This window comes from Artemia franciscana, chromosome 16 (assembly GCF_032884065.1).
Source record: "Artemia franciscana chromosome 16, ASM3288406v1, whole genome shotgun sequence".
Classification (NCBI taxonomy): Eukaryota; Metazoa; Arthropoda; class Branchiopoda; order Anostraca; family Artemiidae; genus Artemia; species Artemia franciscana.
This window is the reverse complement of record NC_088878.1, coordinates 35,957,975-35,978,750: the sequence shown is the minus strand read 5'-3', so window position 1 is coordinate 35,978,750 and position 20,776 is coordinate 35,957,975. Positions and strand designations below refer to the sequence as shown.

The 20,776-nt window shown below is 33.0% G+C and overlaps 1 protein-coding gene across 1 annotated transcript in view; it reads right to left on the bottom strand.

Moving 5' to 3' along the window:
* Positions 1-20,776, bottom strand: part of LOC136037396 (filamin-A-like) — a gene marked incomplete in the record, with an annotated part of 335,049 nt that overhangs the window by 13,297 nt on the left and 300,976 nt on the right. The window contains 5 exon segments of the mRNA XM_065720141.1: positions 1,930-2,112; positions 3,664-3,798; positions 9,090-9,371; positions 15,168-15,479; positions 19,112-19,252. Coding sequence (XP_065576213.1) covers positions 1,930-2,112; positions 3,664-3,798; positions 9,090-9,371; positions 15,168-15,479; positions 19,112-19,252 — 1,053 coding nt within the window.

The window sequence follows — 20,776 nt, the reverse complement described above, 5'->3', positions numbered from 1 at the left end:
CCTTTATTTTCCAGTTTTCGTCAGCACACTGTTTACGACCTTTCTAAAAGAATACAATTTGGATATGGGAAAATTGTTCCCAATCGAGGGAAATATAATAGACGAGCGCTGGCAGAACTCTACTCTACATACTGCGATCAATCCGTCCTTTATACGGCAGGAATTTACCCCGTCCTGAGAAAAACTGATTTAAAAAGAACCCGGAGTAGTTACTTCAGGTACTATAAGTTTCTCTTTTTCATTCCTTCTTGGACAAGTAACCGGATTCTAATTGGTAAATATGTAACCTTATATAACATTGAAATTGGAAAAGTTATACAGGAAGCTCTCAGGTACTGCTTTTGATCGGCTTTTTCCTCATGATCATCTTGTAAAATTTTTTCTATAGTTATTTTTCGTTGGTTGACCATCTTTTTTTCTCTTTTCTTTTTTTTCTGTGAATTTCATTTCTTGTTTGTATTTAATGTTTTTTTTATTTCTCTATAGTTCGTTTTCTGTGCGTGTCTGTGTTTATTTAATTTTTTGTGTTTACTCAATGTAAAAAATTTCTATAGTCATTGTTTTTCGTTTTTTTGTATGTCTTGGATTTTTTGTGCCTATTTCATTGTTTTTACTCCATATTTTAATACTTTTATAGTGTTTTTATGGGCAAGAAATAAATCATTATCATTATTATTAAAGAGACCGAAAAGTTGCTCACAAATTTATGTGACATAAATTTATTTATTTATAAATTTATGTTATAAAATACATACATACACGACAAAGATAAAAAGCAGGTTGATAATAAAAAAAGACGGTAAGAACACGATCGAATAATCATAATAATAATGATACCTCATTTCACTTATGTAAAGTTTTAGTCTAATATTCACGCAATTGACAATATTATTTTCCCTGTTGCAATGCTGTGCTGATGTTTTTGTGTTCTTGTGTATTTTCTTTATTTACTCCTCTATCAGCATTTATAGTACTTTTTAAAGAGAAGATGGATAAACCAGCACCTCAAAAAGTATTCAAAATTTTAGTGTTTTACTAAGAACACTATCGCTAATTTTCTTCTCAATTTGGTTCTTATTGAAATAATATTGGTTATTTTCATGTTGTATTTTTGTTTGCATAATCTGTAAGTCTTTTTTTCACTTAAGTAAAAAAATTTTATGTAAAGTTTACGCAATTGGCAATTTTCTTATTTTTGTAATGTTGTATTTTTTTTCGTTTGTTTGTTTGCATTTGCTTTTCCTTTGTTTACTCCTCTACTAGTATTTATAATGTCTTTTTTCAGATCTATGACAAGGCCATATTCATGGAGAGTGGGGTTAACGGTTTTGACCACCCCCTAAGAAAATAAACTGTCCGACTCGTAAAAACGTATGAAAATTAAACAAATTTTGAATGCGTTTTAAAAGATTTTTTGTAGTCACCCCCCCAAAAAAAGATTGTCTTCGGAACAGAAATCCTAGGTATGCCTTTGTCTATAATCTACCTACCGGTAGCCCCCCCCCACCCTCCCAAAAAACCCATCAAAAATCAACGTGTTTGGCTAAAAGCATCATCGCGGATTTTTCTCTTCGTATTTAAATAATTTTAGTCATCTCAATGTTCTTTTTGTGTGCATAATATGCAATTTATTTTCAAAGACACACTTTATTTCTTTTGTAATGTTGTATTGGATGTAATTTGGAGTTTTCTTTTTCTTTAAGTTTCCTTTTGTCATCTATAATATTTTAAAGATGGTAGAAATAAACCAGTAGAAATAAATCAGCACCCCTTTAAAAAATCTTCGTGTTAAAAATACCAAGAAAAAAAAAATGCTAAGACTGCCTGTGAAAATGTAGCATGCATTGCCTCTTACTAAGAAAGAGGTGATAAGAGGTATATATAAGAGGTAAGAGATGGTAAGAGGTCAACAACATCCATATGACTTACCTTTTGGTCCTCTGATTTTCACTGTCAATTGGCCAATTCCAGCACCTCTTGTATCACATATAAACCTGCTTTGAAATAGAGCCAAAACTCCATGCTCAACACCAGGGCCATACACTTTGACTTTAGAGGGGTCTGGCACTCCTACTACCTTAACAGGGAACGGGCTGCCCCTGACATGCTCACCTAAAAGTAAATGTGTATTTACTGCAATATTTATTACCCAGAATATATCAATTTAGAAAAAATTATAAAAAATTCAAATGGAAATTGGACAAGACTTGAAAAAAATATAGTTAAAATTTTTGCTAAACAGTTCTTTAGACATTCTCGCTGGAACTTCTTTTATGGGATCACTCAGGGCTTATTAACGTTCACTATAGTATCGGGAACTATCTACTGATACTCCTTTAGTTCATTGTAGGGGTTTCATTCGGGATTTTGAGTTTTGATCCGACATTAGAAGTGGTGCTTATGAATTTCTGCCAATTTTTTCGAGATTTTATTTCCAAAAGCCAACGGAAACATAAATAAACCATTTGTATTTCGTGTTAACGTTCGTCCATTTTTGAATACTAATTTTCAGGAATGTGTCTGAAACCCAATTTTCTCTCAGCGAAGTTTGAGGAAACGCCAAAATTTAGGAATATTGGAAGTGCTGATGGTAAGCCATATTTCTTTCGTTTTTCTAAATTTTTCTGTTTTTGTTTGTTTATTTGTTATTTAGGAATAGTGGAAGAGGAAAATTTAGGAATAGTGGAACAAAATGGAATGGAACAAAATGGAACAAAGTGCAAAACGAAATTAGGAATAGTGGAATAATGGAACAAAACAAGATTTAGGAATAGTGGAAGTGCTGATGGTAAGCCACATTTTTTTTCTTTTGTCTCGATTTTTTGTTTTTGTTGGTTTATCTATTATTTAGGAATAGTGGAAGTGCAAAATTTAGGAATAGTGGAACAAAATGAAATGGAAGAAGATGGAACAAAGTGCAAAACAAAATCAGGAATAGTGGAATAGTGGAACAAAAAATAATTTACGAATGGTGGAAGTACTGATGGTAAGCCACATTTTCTTTTCTCGATTTTTCTGTGTTTGTTTGTTTATTTATTATGCCCAAGAATCAGCAAAGTTTTCTTGCTGACGAGCAAGTGAATTTATTTATATCACGGTTTATATATTGTTTTCTTAATCAAATACTATGCTTTACTCACAAGAGCTTTTAATAATTTATTTAATACGTTTTTTAATAATTTATTATAAAAGAATAAACACTTCATTTTGAAAATCCCTTTTTTAGATTTTCATCGAAAAATACTTTTTCTCATAGTCTCTTGAGCCTTCCTCCCAGATTTCGAAAAATAGTTAGTATTTGAATAGTAAAATAGAAGAAAATAGTTTCATTTAAGGAAAAAATTTACTTTTAATAATTTTTAATGTTTAATCTTTTTATACATATTTTTTGGCAAGCAAGAGCTTGAAGACAAAGATGATGAACGATCATCTTAGTTGAAGTTCTGTCAAGTGACAAAGTTAAAGTTCTTAGAACTTTTTTTCCCAGTGGGGGGGGGGCAGGTTATTTTAACTATTCATCCAAGAACGTCAAAAACAGCCAATGGACACATTGCTGAAATATTAGCTTAGTTTTAGCATTAGTAATAACATTTAAATACTAGCAATAACTCTCTTCCGAAAAAGTCCTCGTTCTAATTAACTTCTTCTTTTTACAAAACCTACCTCCAAACTTAACAATTAGGGAGTGTTTTCCTGATTCTTGTGCAGTGTAAAACAATGTAAATGTTCCATCTCCATGGTCGTTTAAATCGCAAAGCGCTGGAAGTTTTGGGCCCAAACATTGGGCACTGAGTTCTCCTAAAAAAAAGAATATTATATAATAAATATAATAAATAAAATAGATATAATAAATATAATAGAATAATATAATAAACAAGAATATGAGCTAAGCTAAAAACTAGCGACGGATGATGCAAAAAATTTGCCTGATAGAGATTTTAATACCTCCTTAATGTCTTGATTTCGATACAATTCCAGACACTATTACGATTCCCAAAACAGTTACGACTCCCAAACTATTTATAATATCGAATCGGTAAGGAAAAATCAATAAACACAAGTCTAGGAAACCTCACAGTAATAAATTATGAATGTGTTAACTACGCTTAATCTAAGACGTAAAATTGTTACGCAGGCCTATCTAAGAAATAAAATAAAGCATTATATTTCTACTACTACAATTACAACTACTACTACTACTACTACTATAACTAGTAGTAGTGGCTTCACTCTCCATCGCTCTCCAATGAAACTTCTTTTAAATCCTTCCGTACGACCTTTACTCACTCCGTTCAGGAAGACCTTCTTTTAGTTTGACCACAACTGGATGGCCAATAAGCCCAATCTTTGGCAGCCTGCCATTGTTCGTACGTAAAAGGTCGCCTAGCCGTTTTAACCTATTAAACTATTAAACATCATGAGTATTAAAACATGTTCTATTTCTTCAACACATTGTCAATAAAGCTTTTGCTTAATGTTGGTTTAATCTGAGTGATCTGTGTGTCTCTTTCCCATATATATCTTTCTCTTCTCAGTAATGATTGGGCGAATAAAGAAAGAAACATAGGCAAAACCCAGACTATCAAAAGCTTAAGTCTTTAATCCCTTCCATAAAGTTTCTATATTCTTTAAATCCTTTCTTTAAATCCTTAAAACTCGCAATGGCCCATTTGGGGATGGCCGAAAAAGCCCAATCAGTGGCAGCCTGCTATTGTTCGTACGTGAAAGGTGGCCTAGCCATTTTAAGCTTTAAAACTATTAAAAATCTTAAGTATTAAAACATGCTCTATTTCTTCAACACAACGTCGGTAGAGCTTTTACTTAATGTTGGTATATTCTGAGAGATGTATGTGTATCTTTCCCATCGATATCTTTCTCTTCTCTGTAATCTGCAGCTAGATTTTCGGATAACAAACGATAATGAAAATAAATAAAGAAACATAGGCAAAGACCCAATCCATTTAAAGCTTTAGTCTTTACTCCCTTCCATGAAGTTTCTATATTCTTTAAATCCTTAAAACTCTCTATAGCCTATTTGGGGACGGCCAAACAGCACATTCCTTAGCAATGTATAATCCTTCATCGGTAAAACGTGACCTAGCTGCCTTAACTTATTAAACAGTTGAACAACTTAATTATCAAGAAATTTTATGTTTATTGCTTTATGCCAATAGCGAACAAGCTTTTACACAATGTATATGTAAGCTAAAAATCTATGCCTCCCTACCTCTTCCTCATCCTCATCTCTCTCTTTTAAGTTATATGCAACTGAATTTTCTGATAACTAAGATTATGAAAAGAAAGAGAGAAGTATAATCAAAGACACCATAATCACACAGACTTGTTTTTCTTGCGACAAGGAGTGTTAAGCGGCATTCACACTCAAGTACGTAGTTTTCTATGCTAAGTTGTTAAGCGAAGTTATGTCAAGTATTATTTTTCACGCTTAGACAGGTCCATTGGGATCTAAGTCCTGATCAAGCGTAAACGGTTTTCTAGGAAAAGATTGTAAATTGATTAATTACTCATCCAAAAAACTCCATTTTGTTTGCTGCTGTGTTGGACTTTGCATAACGTGACTTAGACTTGTGTAACGCCCACTTCTAAGCATAGCTCGAGTCTATTTAGCACAATTTATATGATGGACAAAATCGGCTCTATACAATTACATAATATAAAGTCTTAAGTTATGCCGGTGTGAAATGTTTCCCGGCGGTGGAAAAACCATAAGCGGCTTTCACAATCTCAACGTAACAACCTAACAATCTCAACGTATCCATTTCTGTCTGCACACAATTGCTAGCTTAAAGGGGAGGAGAAAGTCTTTTCTTAACAGAAAGGACAGATAGTCACGAGGTGAAATTGGGAGGACTACAGCACCTGGTATTGAGAAAGATAGGTGGTATTAAAGGTAAGGCTGGGATGGTGAGCCTGGGAAGGGGTTGATCAGTCCTATAAACTTAAAGGGGGCCTGGGCACAAAGGGTTGCAAAGATGAGTCTTTTTAGGAAACCAGATATATTAGTCAGCTCCCTCAGCCAACAACTGATTGTGATCTTTCGTTGTCGATTGTAATTACCTGGGCAATACCTCTTTCCCAACCCCAATTTTAGGGATACTCTCTCCATTACCAGTAAATACCTACTTCCCCATACTTGCACCCATTAGCCCTTTGCCCAATTATCATCCTCTATTGATATCGACAACTGCTTCCTATTTTTCTATCATTGGTTAGGGACCCAGAAATGGAGGATTCATATTCCCCCATAGTTCCCACTCCCTCATGTTCCTACTCCAAATCTATTTGCCCCAGTTATTCCCAAGGCACTTGATACTAGATCGCAAATGCTTCTTTTAAACTATGCCACAGGGAAAGTTCTGATCCTGATGTGGAGTTGCTTCCACCGATGAAGGTTAAGAGGCTGATCCCTCGTGACATCTGGTACCATATAGTGCACCAGAGCTTCGACCTTTACTACTCTAAACATAAATTCGAGGAGGTAAGGAAACTTCATCGTTAATTGTGTTGCAAGGGTCTTATCACTAAATATCTCAGCAACCCCTACTTTTCCCTTTCCGTTGATGGGTATTTTATTACATGTATCCCCCTTCTCGAACGGCGGCCATACCCAACCGTTCATTCACTAGTTGATATCAAAATTATCCACTTATTCCTGCAGTTATAACTCTTGAAGCCGAAGTGTTTTTGTAATGGTCAGGTGTCCGCGTTTTTGGAATGACCCAATGCAAGAGCCACTTTCGATGGCGGTTGATCTTCAGCAAAGTGACGTGCGTACTTAGAAGCCATTGTAGTCCACAAATTTTCATGAACAAAGTGGCATGTGACATCCAGAGGATATGGATGCCACAAAGACAAGAAGAGGAAAGCTGTAAATTGTGAAGCTTTAAGTTTCGTGTTTTGTATCATTTTATTTTTTGGACAAGATGGATGCAGTCGTGGCCATTTATATTAGTGGGGCCTTTCGGATGTTGCAGGACACCAAACTATTAATCAGGTAAATGACAACCTTTCTTTTTCGTAGATTTCCTTATTTTTTTAAATGTCCCCTTTTCTTTTCTCGTAAAATTCTTTTTATGACGCGACAGATTATTCTTAAATTGCAAACCTGAGTGGCCCATAGCTTAGCCTAGTCATAGCTATACCATCAAAATTCAGGTTTTTTTCTGGCAAAGTATTTTTGTTTTTTTTCACCAAATTATTGACAAACATATTATTTGTCTCTTTCATTGCTTTCCCTCCTCGCCATTTTTGGGGGTAACACCCACGGAGCTCTTTTTCTCTCTCCGATTTATCTGATATTTATTTGGAAAGAGAATTGAAGAAGAATATATAATTCTATTCATTTTGTTTATTTTCAAGTTGTTTTTATTTCATTTTTTTTGCTTGAAAGCCGTTTGGAATGTTACGTATTTTCCATAATTTTATTGAATAAACACAACATATAATAGTGACATTCTAGCCTGAGGGGTCTTCTGAATGATACAATACAATAATTTCCCAATCAACACTTACCAAATATACTGGTTTCTAACATGATAAATGCACCCCATACCCCTAATGGTGCCATAAATAGCCCTAAATAATACATCTATAAATTTTTTCATTGATTGGGAAATGGCATAAAATAAGAAATTTAATGGCACAACTTTTTTTTCTTAAGCATGTTTTCTTCAGAAAGTGGTCAGTACTAAATATTTTTTGTGATCATGCTTTAGGTCAAATTTAAAAGTTACTTTTTACTTCAATATCATATTAGATTCTGAGACAGTACAAACTGTACATTGTTTGTATTACTGTGCATCAATACCCTGTTTTCGGTCCAGAGGGGTTAGATATTATAAGATTTACTGTAATTTAGGGATGTTGAGCTCTAACTTTTAGTTTCCCTCGACAAGGAGGTTAAAAAGGAACTACCACATTGGAGTTTAGAGGGGTTTCGCCTCTATGTGTCCACGTACGTAAATCCCTATTCCAACTCGACTGCGTAGGGTGATATTCAAGAGCAGTTTTTAAATTTATACTAATGTCGGGTATCAAGTATTGGAAGTAATCTATGATTTTCCTGATGGTTTTGGGCTACATGTGTTACCGGTTATATTACACCCTTTTCTAACCAACTGTACGCTAATTTATGTATGATATTTATTAAATTATTGTAATCAAGTGAACCAGTCAATTAACTTTAATATTAATAATTAAAATGAATTCCTACCAGAGACCGCTTTTTATGTATAAATGAACACTTTTGAAGTTTTTCGTAATCTGGCACCCTGATTTTATATTAACAACGAGACTAATTAAACAACTTAATCAATTATTTAGTCTACTAACTATCTCTAATTATATTTGTTATACTAAACTAATATTATTAATTTGCATCATAATTGAATATGAATCAGTATTTGATTCCGCTTTACTTGTGTGAATAAACGATTTTGCAATTTGCCTTACTACAGGGGTGGATTCAGGGAGGATAAGGGATACGTGCCCCTCCTAGAGGGTCAAAAGTTGCACTAATTAATGGAGTGAAGAGGCAAACAAATACAATCGGGTGACTCCAAGTTCCATTAGTTTCCTCCCCCTCCCTAAAAAATCTACATTCATCCGTGCCTAATATTGCACTCAAATTTGTATATTAACAACGAGATTAATTGAAAAAATTAATTAGCCTATTAACTATGCTTAATTCTATTTTCTATAAAACTATGTCTGTTTATTTGCATTTTTATTGAGTATAGATTAGGTTCTTATTCGATTCTGCTTTGTTTGTGTGAATAAACATTTTTTTAATTGGTCCTAGTACAGGGGCGGATCCTAAGGATCAATGGTGCATGCCTCTCTCCCCACCCCCAGAAGGTCAAGAGTTGCACTAACTGATCGAGTGAAGAGGCAAAAAAAATGCAACCGTGGGAGCCCAAGTTCAATGGGCACCCTCTGCGTAATAGGGCACCGTAATTTCTACATAATTAAATTGCAAATGAAATTAGTCAAATAGACGAAGTCCATAAACTTGCATATTAGATATAGTTAATTTTTCATTAACTAAAAAATTAATTAAAATCTCATACCAGATCCCGCTTTCCTTGTGTCAATGAAGACTTTTGCACTTTGTCCTAATATGGCACCTTTAAGACCATCACCGGTCACAATGACTTCACTTGCTTCACACACAGAGATGACCTTCACCTTCAAAGGGCATCCTCTGACCTGTCTTTCCCCCCACATCACATTTAACAAATAAATACCACTACTTTCTGGAGTGTAAGTCGCGCGGTATTTGTTATTTCCAAGTGGGATTAAATTGACTGGAATATCCATTTTGGTGCCGATCATTGTTGCATCGGGTAAACCTAACAAACAGAGGAGAAATAAATAAATGTGGAAAAAAAGGAAAAAAACATTAAATAAATAAATAGGGGTATAAAGGTGCACAAAGACAAAAGACAATAGGCTTGACCTAAGAACAGTGGCTTTTGAGAAGGAAACATGTTAAGAAAAGTTCTTTTTTACTTTATAATCTACAGAAAAAGTTTACTTTACATATTTTGCATTCAGCTAATCCAAAACAAACAAAAATTACGATATATAACGTAGTCGAAGTCAAAACAAGCAAAAATTAAAAGGGGTAGGGCTGACAACCTCGTATCTTCGCAAGACCAGAACATAATTTGCACTTTACTAAAAAAAATAACCGTGGATTGTCAGTTTAATATACATATTCTGTATTTATTCCTTAAAGTCTTAATACTTCTTTATTTATTAAAGTAAAAAAGTGAAAACATTTAAATAGTGTTTTTTTTCAGTAGAGTTCGAATTATGTTCTGGCCTTTGGAGGGCATAGATATTTTGAGCCGTAATCATGTTAATTTCTGCTTGTTTCGAGTTTGTCTCGGTAGTTATTGTAATTTCTGTTCGTTTTGGGTTTCATTTATTTATTGAAGCTGATTTGTGGTAGTTTACGAATGGTAGATTATTTGATTCTAGTTTTTCTCATTTCTAGTTTATTGGAGTTTTTTACTTTTCTTTAAAAAACTTATTTTGTGCAAATAGTTTTTTCAATTAATTTGTATTCGTTTTACATTGACAAAGTTTTATATTGAAAAAGGTTTGAAACTAAAATTTCTTTTTGGTTTTTTATTTAAGAATTTATAGTTTGGCCAGCTATATGTATGTTGGAGAAACTTTTTCAACAATTTTTAACAACACACACCCTTTTGAAAATCTGGACACAAATAATAACGTTCGATTTAGCTTCATACCTCCTCTAGTTGACGTGAAAAATATAACTTTATACCTTTCCCAAAAAATTTTGACAAACAAATTTTGCTCTTTGAAAACTTGGATACACTTACACACTTTTGATTTTGTCAAATTTTAACAGCAGAAGTAGTAATAGAAGTAGCATAACTTTGGGGGGGGGGGGTGAACTACACAATAGTCCTAGAGATATAGTTACACGGCCGTTCAGCTATGTTTAACAAAATATCTGTCTTAAAATTTTGATTGAAAGCGTTGGGAAAATTATGAGCGAAAGAGGAGGGCTGATTGCACTCCAAACGCTTTTGACTCTTAGAAAGGGTACTAAAACTCTGAATTTCCAATAAAATTGGTTACAATTAAGTTTTTCATCTGAAGATAAGGAGCAGCATCAAACCTTAAAACGAACAGAAATTATAACGTATAAAATAGGGGTTACCTCCTCCTCAAGACCCCGCTCTTTACGCTTAATTTTTTTCTATAGAGTTTTTTATGTTAATTTTTGCTTGTTTTGAGTTTCAATCGGTTATTTATTGTAATTTCTGTTCATTTCAGGTTTAATTCATTTATTGATGGTAATCTGTGGTAGTTTTACGCTTGAAAAACTATTTAAATTTATTTCTACTCATTTTTGGCTTAATGAGGCTCCGTACTATTCTTTGACAAACTTGCTTTGTGGAAATTGTTTTTAAATTAATTTCTGTTTATATTTTATTGACATATTATTTTTCAGAGAACAAATTTTTTTATGTTTTTTTTTCTATTAGACTCCATAGTTTTTACTTTGAAGATTATTTGACCTTATTTCTGCTAATTTTGGTTTAATAGGGCTCTTCACTTTCTTTAAAATTAAATATAAAAAAAAGTTGTTTTAACTGAAAGTAAGGAACAACATCAAAACTTAAAACGAACAGAAATCATTCCTCCTCAACAGCCCGATCTTTACGCTAAAGTCTTTTATTGTTTTAAAAAGTTGAGTAGTGAGAAAGAGTCAAACGTTAGCGTAAAGAGCAGGGCGTTGAGGAAGGGACAGCCCTTTTCATATACGGAATAATTTCTGTTCGTTTTAAGTTTTAATCACACTCCTTATTTTCAGTTAAAAAAACTTGTTTTATTTATTTAATTTCTGAACGTTTTTGAATTAATGCAGGTTTTGATTTCGGCTTACCGTACATGAATAATTAAAATGAAATTTGAATTTTAATTTTACTTTTTTTGGCTTAATGGCTTTCTCAAAGTTTGGATCGGATGATTTTGAGAAAAAAGGAGCGAGCCTGGTTGCCCGCCAATTTTTTTGGTTACTTAAAAAGGCAACTAGAACTTTTAATGTTATTACAGAACGTTTTATTAATAAATAAATGCACGTAACTTACGAATTATCTTACGTAACTAATTTCTATATTCTTATATTTTTGTTACGTAAATGAGGGGGTTTGCCCCCTCGTCAATACCTTGCTCTTTACGCTAAATTCCAAATTTCGTTCCAATTCCTTAAGAATGACCCCTGAGTAACAAAGGCCGTTTAATTCGAATAAATGGCTCTTTTGAGGTTACTAAAAATACTTTAGAGTAAAGAGCGAGGTACTGTGGAGGGGACGAACACATTTCATATACGTGATAATTTCTGTTCGTTTTAAGTTTCAATGTTGCACCATACTTTCAGTTGAAAAAACTTTTTTTTTTATTTAATTTCTCATTATTTTTTTAAAAAGTGTTGGAAAATACAGCACCCCTTTCATGGAAATTCTCTTCCCCCATGATAAATTTTTCCATAGAAATATCCTCCCACGCAACCTCTACCCCTCACACCCCCCCCAACAGAAAAATCTTCCCTGAAAACGTCTGTATACTTCCCAATAACCAATACTATATGCAAACAATGGGCGAAGTTCATAACTTGGAGCCCTTCCCCCGGGGACTATGGGGCATTATGTCGTCCAAAAAGACATAGTTATTTGATTTTTTTAATTATGCTGAACAAAATGGCTATATCAACATTTTGATCCGGTGACTTTTAAAGAAAAGAGTAAGGGAGGGGCCCTAGTTGCCCTCCAATTTTTTGGTCACTTAAAAATAGCACTAGAACTTTTAATTTTCGCTAAAATGAGCCCTCTCACGACACTCTAGGACCGCTGGGTCGATACGATTACCCCTGGGAAAAAAACAAATAAAGACGCATTCGTGATCTTTCTTCTGGCAAAAAACAAAAAATTCCACATTATGCAGATAGGACCTTGCAACCTATACAGTAGAGTTCTCTGATACGCTGAATCTAATGGTGTGATTTTAATTAGGACTCTACAACTTTTAGGGCGTGTTTCCCCCTTTTTTCGAAAATAAGGCAAATTTCCTTGGACTCTTAACTTTTGATGAGTAGGACTAAACTTGATGAAACTTGTATATTTAAAATCAGCATAAAAATCAAAGTCTTTTGATGTATCTATTGGTATCAAAATTCCGTTTTTTATAGTTTCGGTTACTATTGAGCCGGGTCGCTCCTTACTACAGTTTGTTACCACGAACTGTTTGAAACTTGTTCCGTATGTATCCCATTAACAAATACTATCTGTAAGTGATTAAGTAAAAAAAAAAGCTTATTTCAGCTGAAAGTGCAGAGCAACATCAAACTTAAAACGAATAGAAATTATTATGTATGAAAGAGATTGCCTCCTCCTCAAGAACTCGCTCTTTACGCTAAAGTTTTTTAATAGAATTCTAAAACAAAGCTTGTTATTCTAATTAAACCGCTATTGCGTTTCAGGAATCGTCCTTAAACAATTAGGAAGAAAATTGAAACTTTAGCGTAAAAAGCAAGGTCTTGTGGTAATAATTTCTGTTCGTTTTAAGTTTTGATGTTGCTCCTCACTTTCAGTTGAAGAAAACTTTTTTTTAAATTTAATTTCTGATCTTTTGTAAATAATACCGGGAAATCTGGTCTCTCTCTATGAATAATTCCGGTACTTGCATATTATACGCCACTCACTCAAGTTTACGATGCATAAAACTCGATAACAAACCGATTTTTTTGTTAGTTCCTTCAGTTTTGTTAGAAACGAATTTGGGATATATATTTGTACATTAGGAAGGGGGGGATAAGTTATAGCGGGTCTGCAGGCAAAATCTGTTAGGTACAATTATTCTGCATATTATTAAGTCAGACTTGTTTTCTGACTTCAAACTGTCGAAATAAATTACCCCACCCCCACACCTAGTGTGCCCAAATTATATATTTCAGATCTATTCTGTCACTTGCCTTTGTCTTGCCTCACACTAAGCTGAAAGAAATCAACGAAGAAAACGGTTTGTTCTCGAGTTTTACACAGCGTAAACTTGATTGAGTGACATACAATACGCAAATACCAAAATTTCATCCCCGTAAAGATTAAAACTCAAAGAAAATTCTCAAATTTGGAAAGCCTTACTTTCCACGGAGGGGAGGTATTTACCATGGGGCATTTTTCGCGGGGAGGGCGGGGTTATTTTCCAAGGGGGGTATTTTCCGGGAGGGCGGGTATTTGTACTGTCCGTGGGGAGGCGTTTTCCACGGGGGGTATCTTCCAGGGGGGTATTTTCCACGGGGTGTTTTCTGTAAGGTGGGTATTTTCTGGGGGCGCGGGTAAACGCCAGGGGGGGGGGGGGTAAACACCGACCACCATTTTTAGTTTATTTGATGTTAATTTTTTATGTAGGTGTTTTTTTCATTACACATGGAATTCCTGATTATTTTCTAATTTTTGGAGATACATTATCTTAAATTAATATAAGATGTTATTTAAAATATTTCAGCCATTTCTCAAAAACAGTCTTTATTCAAAAACCTTTCAAAAAACCAGGTTTTTCAAAAACCTTTCTTATAAGTTATTAATAGTCTTACATTGAAGTAACCAGTAAAGCACATAAAATTCTGTTTTATATAAACTTAATAAAACAAACATTAAACTTAAAACTATAAATTTTCCTTGTCACCTGGTGGTCGTAGAAATAGACTTCCAGAGCATGGCACTAATAACCATTTATTTAGTATTTTATTTTATTCAATTAAATGGAAAACTCCGTTTCAAAAAGCATTATTTCCTTATACAGAAAAATACATTCAAGTAGCCCTCCTTCTTCAAAAATCAGTTAAATGTGATATCTTGCTCCTAAGAAAGGCCGTATTCAAGGTGGGGATCCCCGGTTTGCCCCCCACAAAGAAAAATATTTGTCCAACTCGTAAAAATTAAAAAACTGGATATAAACAAATTTTTGCGGCGCTTTGTATTTCTTTGTAAGCCATTCCCTGCCAGAACAAAAATCCTGGATACGCCCTTTCTTTCAAGATCAACTTAATTGGTGATTGATGAAGTTTATCTACAAGATTAGCTTAATTGAACTTACTGATAGAAAAAGTAATAATATCAAAGAATTAGGAACTAAGTGCTGTAATTTTGAAAAAAATAATGGTGATAATATGGGCAAAAAGTGCCACCCATTTTAAGCATTTTAACTATTATACCCTTGGACAATTTTCGTAATTATTGGAACCTTTTTGAATATAAAACTAACAGTGTTTGTTTTCTGATCAGTATTTTCAGCATGATCAAAATTCATCATAAAAGTATGATTTTTCTTGTTTGATCCAGAGGTTCTGATTTGAATCAATTTCAATTGACAGCTTAGCAGGTGAGTGGCTCTATCTGTACAAAGATATCATCTCCACTCTGCATGTTTTTTCTTCAAATATTTCAATAAATTATTTAAAATATTATATTAATTTCAATTAATGCTCACTTTGAGTATATTATTTCTTTGAATGATTAACTGCACCTAATATTAACCTACTATAAAATTATTAAATAAAAAAAACAGCTTTATTTTCACTGAATAAAATACAAATAAACTTCTATTACCTCTCCCTGCAAGGGAACCATCAATGACAAACTCTGAGGTTTCCCCACAGATGGCACTAGCTAGTCCTTTTCCTGTCAAAATAACTCTCACGTGCTCAGGTGATGGGGTTTTTTCTTCTAATTCTTCACTGACTCTAATAGCTAAAGCATTGATAGGACTAATTGATATGGGGAATCCTTGCCAAAATAAAGAGATCTTGTGAGGTCCTTCTTCCTGAGGTAAGATACGTAGTTTTGCTCTATTTGGTAATGACTGCTCGACAGTTGTATGAATTTCGTGGGTTGGACCAAAAACTTTTGCTGACAGTTTTCCTAGAAAAATGAAGACCCCCTTTAAAAACACGTATCAACTATCATAACAGAGTCCTTAAAGTAGGCTAAAAAGACAAATTTTTTTCTCCTGGACAGATTTGAAGCTTATTCATACCTGAAAACCGTGGTTTTCAAAATTTTCTTTTAGTTGTTATCATCTGATTCCCAAAGACAACTCCACCTTCAAAGAAAAGCCACGCCTTCTGAAGCTGTTTGGTGCCATCTGTTTTTCGCTTAATTTTTACTTTATTTTCACCCACGTGCCAAAAAAAAATGGTAACTGGACATTTATTCAAAATTGGTTACCAAACTTTCCTAAAACATATACGGTTGTTCAAATTTTCATTTAACCAATTCCAGCAATCAGATTTCATTTTATCTGTCTTTTGATCTTTAAGAACTTTTAAGGCAGATTTTAGAAAAGTTTATTTGAACGGAGGGGGTAGGGGAAGTCTTTCAAATCAATCTCAAAGGGAATCCAGCCCCGTATTCTCTCTGAAAAAATCTATAAAAAGTGAACTTCATATTTTATTTCTTGATTTTCTGAATTTTATGATTCATTTCTTGATTTCTGAATTTTATCTCTTGTATTTCTTTAAAGAAGGCAGATTTTAGAAAAGTTTATTTGAACGGAGGGGGGAGGGAAGACTTTAAAATCAATCTCAAAGGGAATCCCCCCCGTATTCTCTCTGAAAAAAAAATCTATAAAAAGGGAACTTCATATTTTATTTCTTGATTTTCTGAATTTTATGATTCATTTCTTGATTTCTGAATTTTATCTCTTGTATTTCTTTAAAGAAGGCAGATTTTAGAAAAGTTTATTTGAACGGAGGGGGGAGGGGAAGTCTTTCAAATCAATCTCAAAGGGAATCCCCCCCGTATTCTCTCTGAAAAAATCTATAAAAAGTGAACTTCATATTTTATTTCTTGATTTTCTGAATTTTATGATTCATTTCTTGATTTCTGAATTTTATCTCTTGTATTTCTTTAAAGAAGGCAGATTTTAGAAAAGTTTATTTGAACGGAGGGGGGAGGGGACGTCTTTCAAATCAATCTCAAAGGGAACCCCCCCCCCCCGTATTCTCTCTGAAAAAAATCTATAAAAAGTGAACTTCATATTTTATTTCTTGATTTTCTGAATTTTATGATTCATTTCTTGATTTCTGAATTTTATCTCTTGTATTTCTTTAATGAATAGACCGTGCATTGACAAAGCAGGGAAAAGATTGATCAAATATGACTGACCAAGCTTCAACCATAAATAGATTCTGAGACCACGCTGACTAAGCCTGACAGTACGTGGAAAAAAACCAGATAATTCACAGCCAATGATTAAAGAGAAAAGTGCATTTTTTGGCTGAGACCTTGGTCGAGCTATCTTCAGCGTAAAAATGAAAAAAAAAATAAATAAATAAGAGCCAACGAAAAAAAATAAAAAGATAAACCTTAAAACAAAAATAATGGAGAAGAATAACCTTCTCAAGTGAACAGTATAAAGGCAACTGGACAATAAACCCCAATGTTGAGCGGTAGATCAAAGTTCCAATTAATAATTTACTTTGTATTTGATAATCTTTTTCTAGGCTATGAAATTTTTCATAGGTCGCAGGTTGCAAAATACAAGGGTCAGAATCCTTGAAAACGAAAAATTAAATTATTGACAGGATTCTAAATGAGAGTAAGATAAGATATATAGGGGGGTGGGGGGCAAAATTTTTTGTTTTTCAATGAAAATAATCTAAAACACACTTTTTTTGTATAAATTCATTTGAATTAGACACCAGCTTCTTGGGATATTATGTTTTGTTTTTCAAAATCACCATAGTTTTCTCTTGGTTGTATACTTTAAGGTGAACGGCAGAAATAGTTACCATTCCTAACTCACTCTCTTTACCATTAAATTTTTCCATTACTATGAAATTTCTATTAAAATTGTCACACTTTATTATGAATCTTTAAGACACCACAAACTGAGTAATATATTTAAATTACGAGTTGCCAAAGTTGAATGGAGAGGGTTCTCCTTCGGCACTGAAGGATTCGAGTTCAATGCACTCTGTGATAACGGTTGATCTTAATATTATACTCATCATGGTTCATCATTCATTAACTTCATCATGGTTCATCACCTTGCTCTTTTGTTGGTCTCTCTCAATTTTGACTTCTCAGTACACTTAGTCTCTTAAAAACCTTTGCTTTTCTCCTGTCAGGATGCCTTCTCGATACGCATGATCTGTTCAATACCTTTGCTGTTCTCTTATTATCTTATTCTTATCTTATTATTATCTTATTATTATTATTATTATTATTATTATTATTATTATTATTATTATTATTATTATTATTATTATTATTATTATTATTATTATTATTATTATCTTATTATTATTATTATTATTATTATTATTATTATCATTATTATTATTATTATTATTATTATTATTATTATTATTATTATTATTATTATTATTATTATTATTTTATTATTATTATTATTGTTATTATTATCTTATTCTCTTATTATTACTATCTCTATTTTTTGTGTAGTACTGTTTGTTTTTCAAGGAGATATTAGGATTGCTCCGTACTGATACTTTTCTTAATTTTTCTTACGTTTAGCTTGCTCAAAAGAAACCATGTTACTGTCTAAGCTATGTATTCTAACACCACCTTAATATAATAATAAAGACGTCAAAACCGACGTCATCAGAGGTAACGTCATAATACAGCCTTTCCTGTTTACGTCATATCTGGTTCTAGTAAAACTATAACGACATTTATTATCTAGTATATGAAAATGAAGTTCTTTGTAAAAATGTTGATTTTATTTTAAATATTTTTTTGTTAATTACAAAAGCACGTAGATGTGACAAATTCGTGATGTTTTAAGCATAAGCTACTACAGTGTTATAGAAAAATGCAGCTTTTCGCAAAAACTTAATTTTACTTAAAAATTTTTTTTTTTATTTTAAAACGTTTTTAACCATAAGAATATCCTTTAAAATGAGCCATTAAACAACTCTCAACGATGCTCCAGTGCCAAGACACCTGAAGAGGAAAAACAACAACAAAGATGCCATACATACAGAATATCGTGGCTGCAGCCACTTTTCTTGATTTTCAAGCCAATATATTTCTCTTGTTGTTCAAGCCAAGGGACGGTAAGTTTCCTATATAGGTACTTCGAACAAGGCGGTTCTAATAGTGTATTTTTTGTTTTGATCTGACTCTGTTTTCAGGAATTATGAGTTATTACATTTCTCAGTATTGGACGTGATCGTCTCTTACTAGGTTGCTAGCTACCACTGCAACTCGGATATAAGGAGGACTTAAAACAACACTTTCTTTGATTATTTAAATAAAAGTTTGCCAAAAATTAAGAAAAAACTTGAGATTTTGGCAGTATTTTCCCCTGTGTTTACCTGGGTTCCCCAGTGTCTCTAGTAAAGACGACTTTTCGGTGGATGTGCTTTTTAATTTCAACAACCTTCTTAAAAACTTGTGTTGAGGGTGGAAACTCATCTTTCTTACCAGGTATGGTGAGGGTAACATTTGTGAGTAGCCTTTAGCGGAAAGTTCCTAATGAGAAGGCAAACTCACAAGTACCTCAAAATGACATAAAAAAGAATTACCTGGACCAGCATCTGCAGTATCAAAACTAACTTTTACTTCTTCACCAGTTTGAAGAACTACACTCCCTTCGGCATTGGTTTCTAATTCCCCAATAACTCTAACTTGAGAAGGGTCAACCACCTTAGGATGAAATGGAGACCCTGAAAAAGCATTAAAATGAAAATCAAATAAAATTAGAATAGGGACAAAAGGGATGGACAGATGATTAGATTAATCAGGGGGTACCAATTCGAAAGGTGACAGTGTTGTAAAAAAGGTGCAATCAGGGGTATCAGGAATCAGGGGTATAAATAAGAATAAAACACATTAATCGTCATAACAGAAAAACTATTGCATATAAAAATTATATATTGCAATTATATTTATATTGTATTACATTATATAACATTATATTATATTATTTATTATATATATTATTATATATATATATATATATATATATATATATATATATATATATATATATATATTATGTATTATTATATTATATTATATTACATTTATATTGCTATAAAAATTTGTGCATCTTCTTTGAAAGAATCAAATTTTACTCTGAAAGAAAATATTAGACTCAATTTTCTTATCTTATCTAATAGTTTAGATACAACAAATTCTTGCATCTTCTTTGAAAGAATCAAATTTTACTCCAAAAGAAAATATTAGACTCAATTTTCTTATCTGCACAGAATCTTTAATAGAATAACTTGTGCAAAGAAGGGAGATAGAACAGAATAAACCCCAAATAATATTTGAACGATAATTGCTTAAAAATGTAATTTACCCTGTTTTGACTTCCCCTCCCCACTATGAAAAGTTCTCTGACTCTCCCACCCCCTCAACCAAGGATCTTTGACAAGTATGAAGCTATGTTTGAAAAAGACTTGCGTAAACCAAACTTTTAAAAGCGAACTAACAAAATCAATTCTCGGGAATCGATCCGTTCAGAACGCAACAAATGTTCGCTGGAGTTCTTTTTTTTAAACTTAGCATCAAATCAATAACTAGGTCTTAGTTTCGTAAACCCATGAGTGTATTCCCAAGCAACTATCCTCAAAAATTTCTGGAATTTGGAACAAAATCAATTCCCGAGCATCGATCTGTTCAAGAGCCAACAAATGAATGTCGCTGGACATTTTTTTTTGCAAATTTAGCATCAAATCAATAACTAAGTCTAAATTTCGTAAGCCCATAAGTGTATTCCCAAGCAATAGTAATACTGCAAAATGACAAAGAGCTGAGTCCGTAGGGCCGAGGCCTCAAAAATTTCCGGAAATCGGAAGAAAATCAATTCTTGAGAATTGATCTGTTCAAGAGCCGACAAACAAATTTCGCTGGACATTTTTTTTCAAATTTAGCATCAAATCAATAACTATATCTTAATTTCGTAAGCTCATGAGTGTATTTCCAAACTATGGTAATTGGTAATACTCCAAAATAACAAAGAACAGGGCCCCTAGGGCTGAGGCCTCAAAAATTTCCAAATATGCACGTTAAATCACCTAATTAACTCTAGAACATGCGAAAAAACTCAGTAAGAAAGTATGGATAGTCTAAAATGATAAAAAACTTTACTGACATTTTATTTTTATTATTTAGATATGAACCCTAAAAGCCTCAAGTTGAAGGATAAGTTATCCATGGTTTTAATTTGTAAAGAGGGAGGC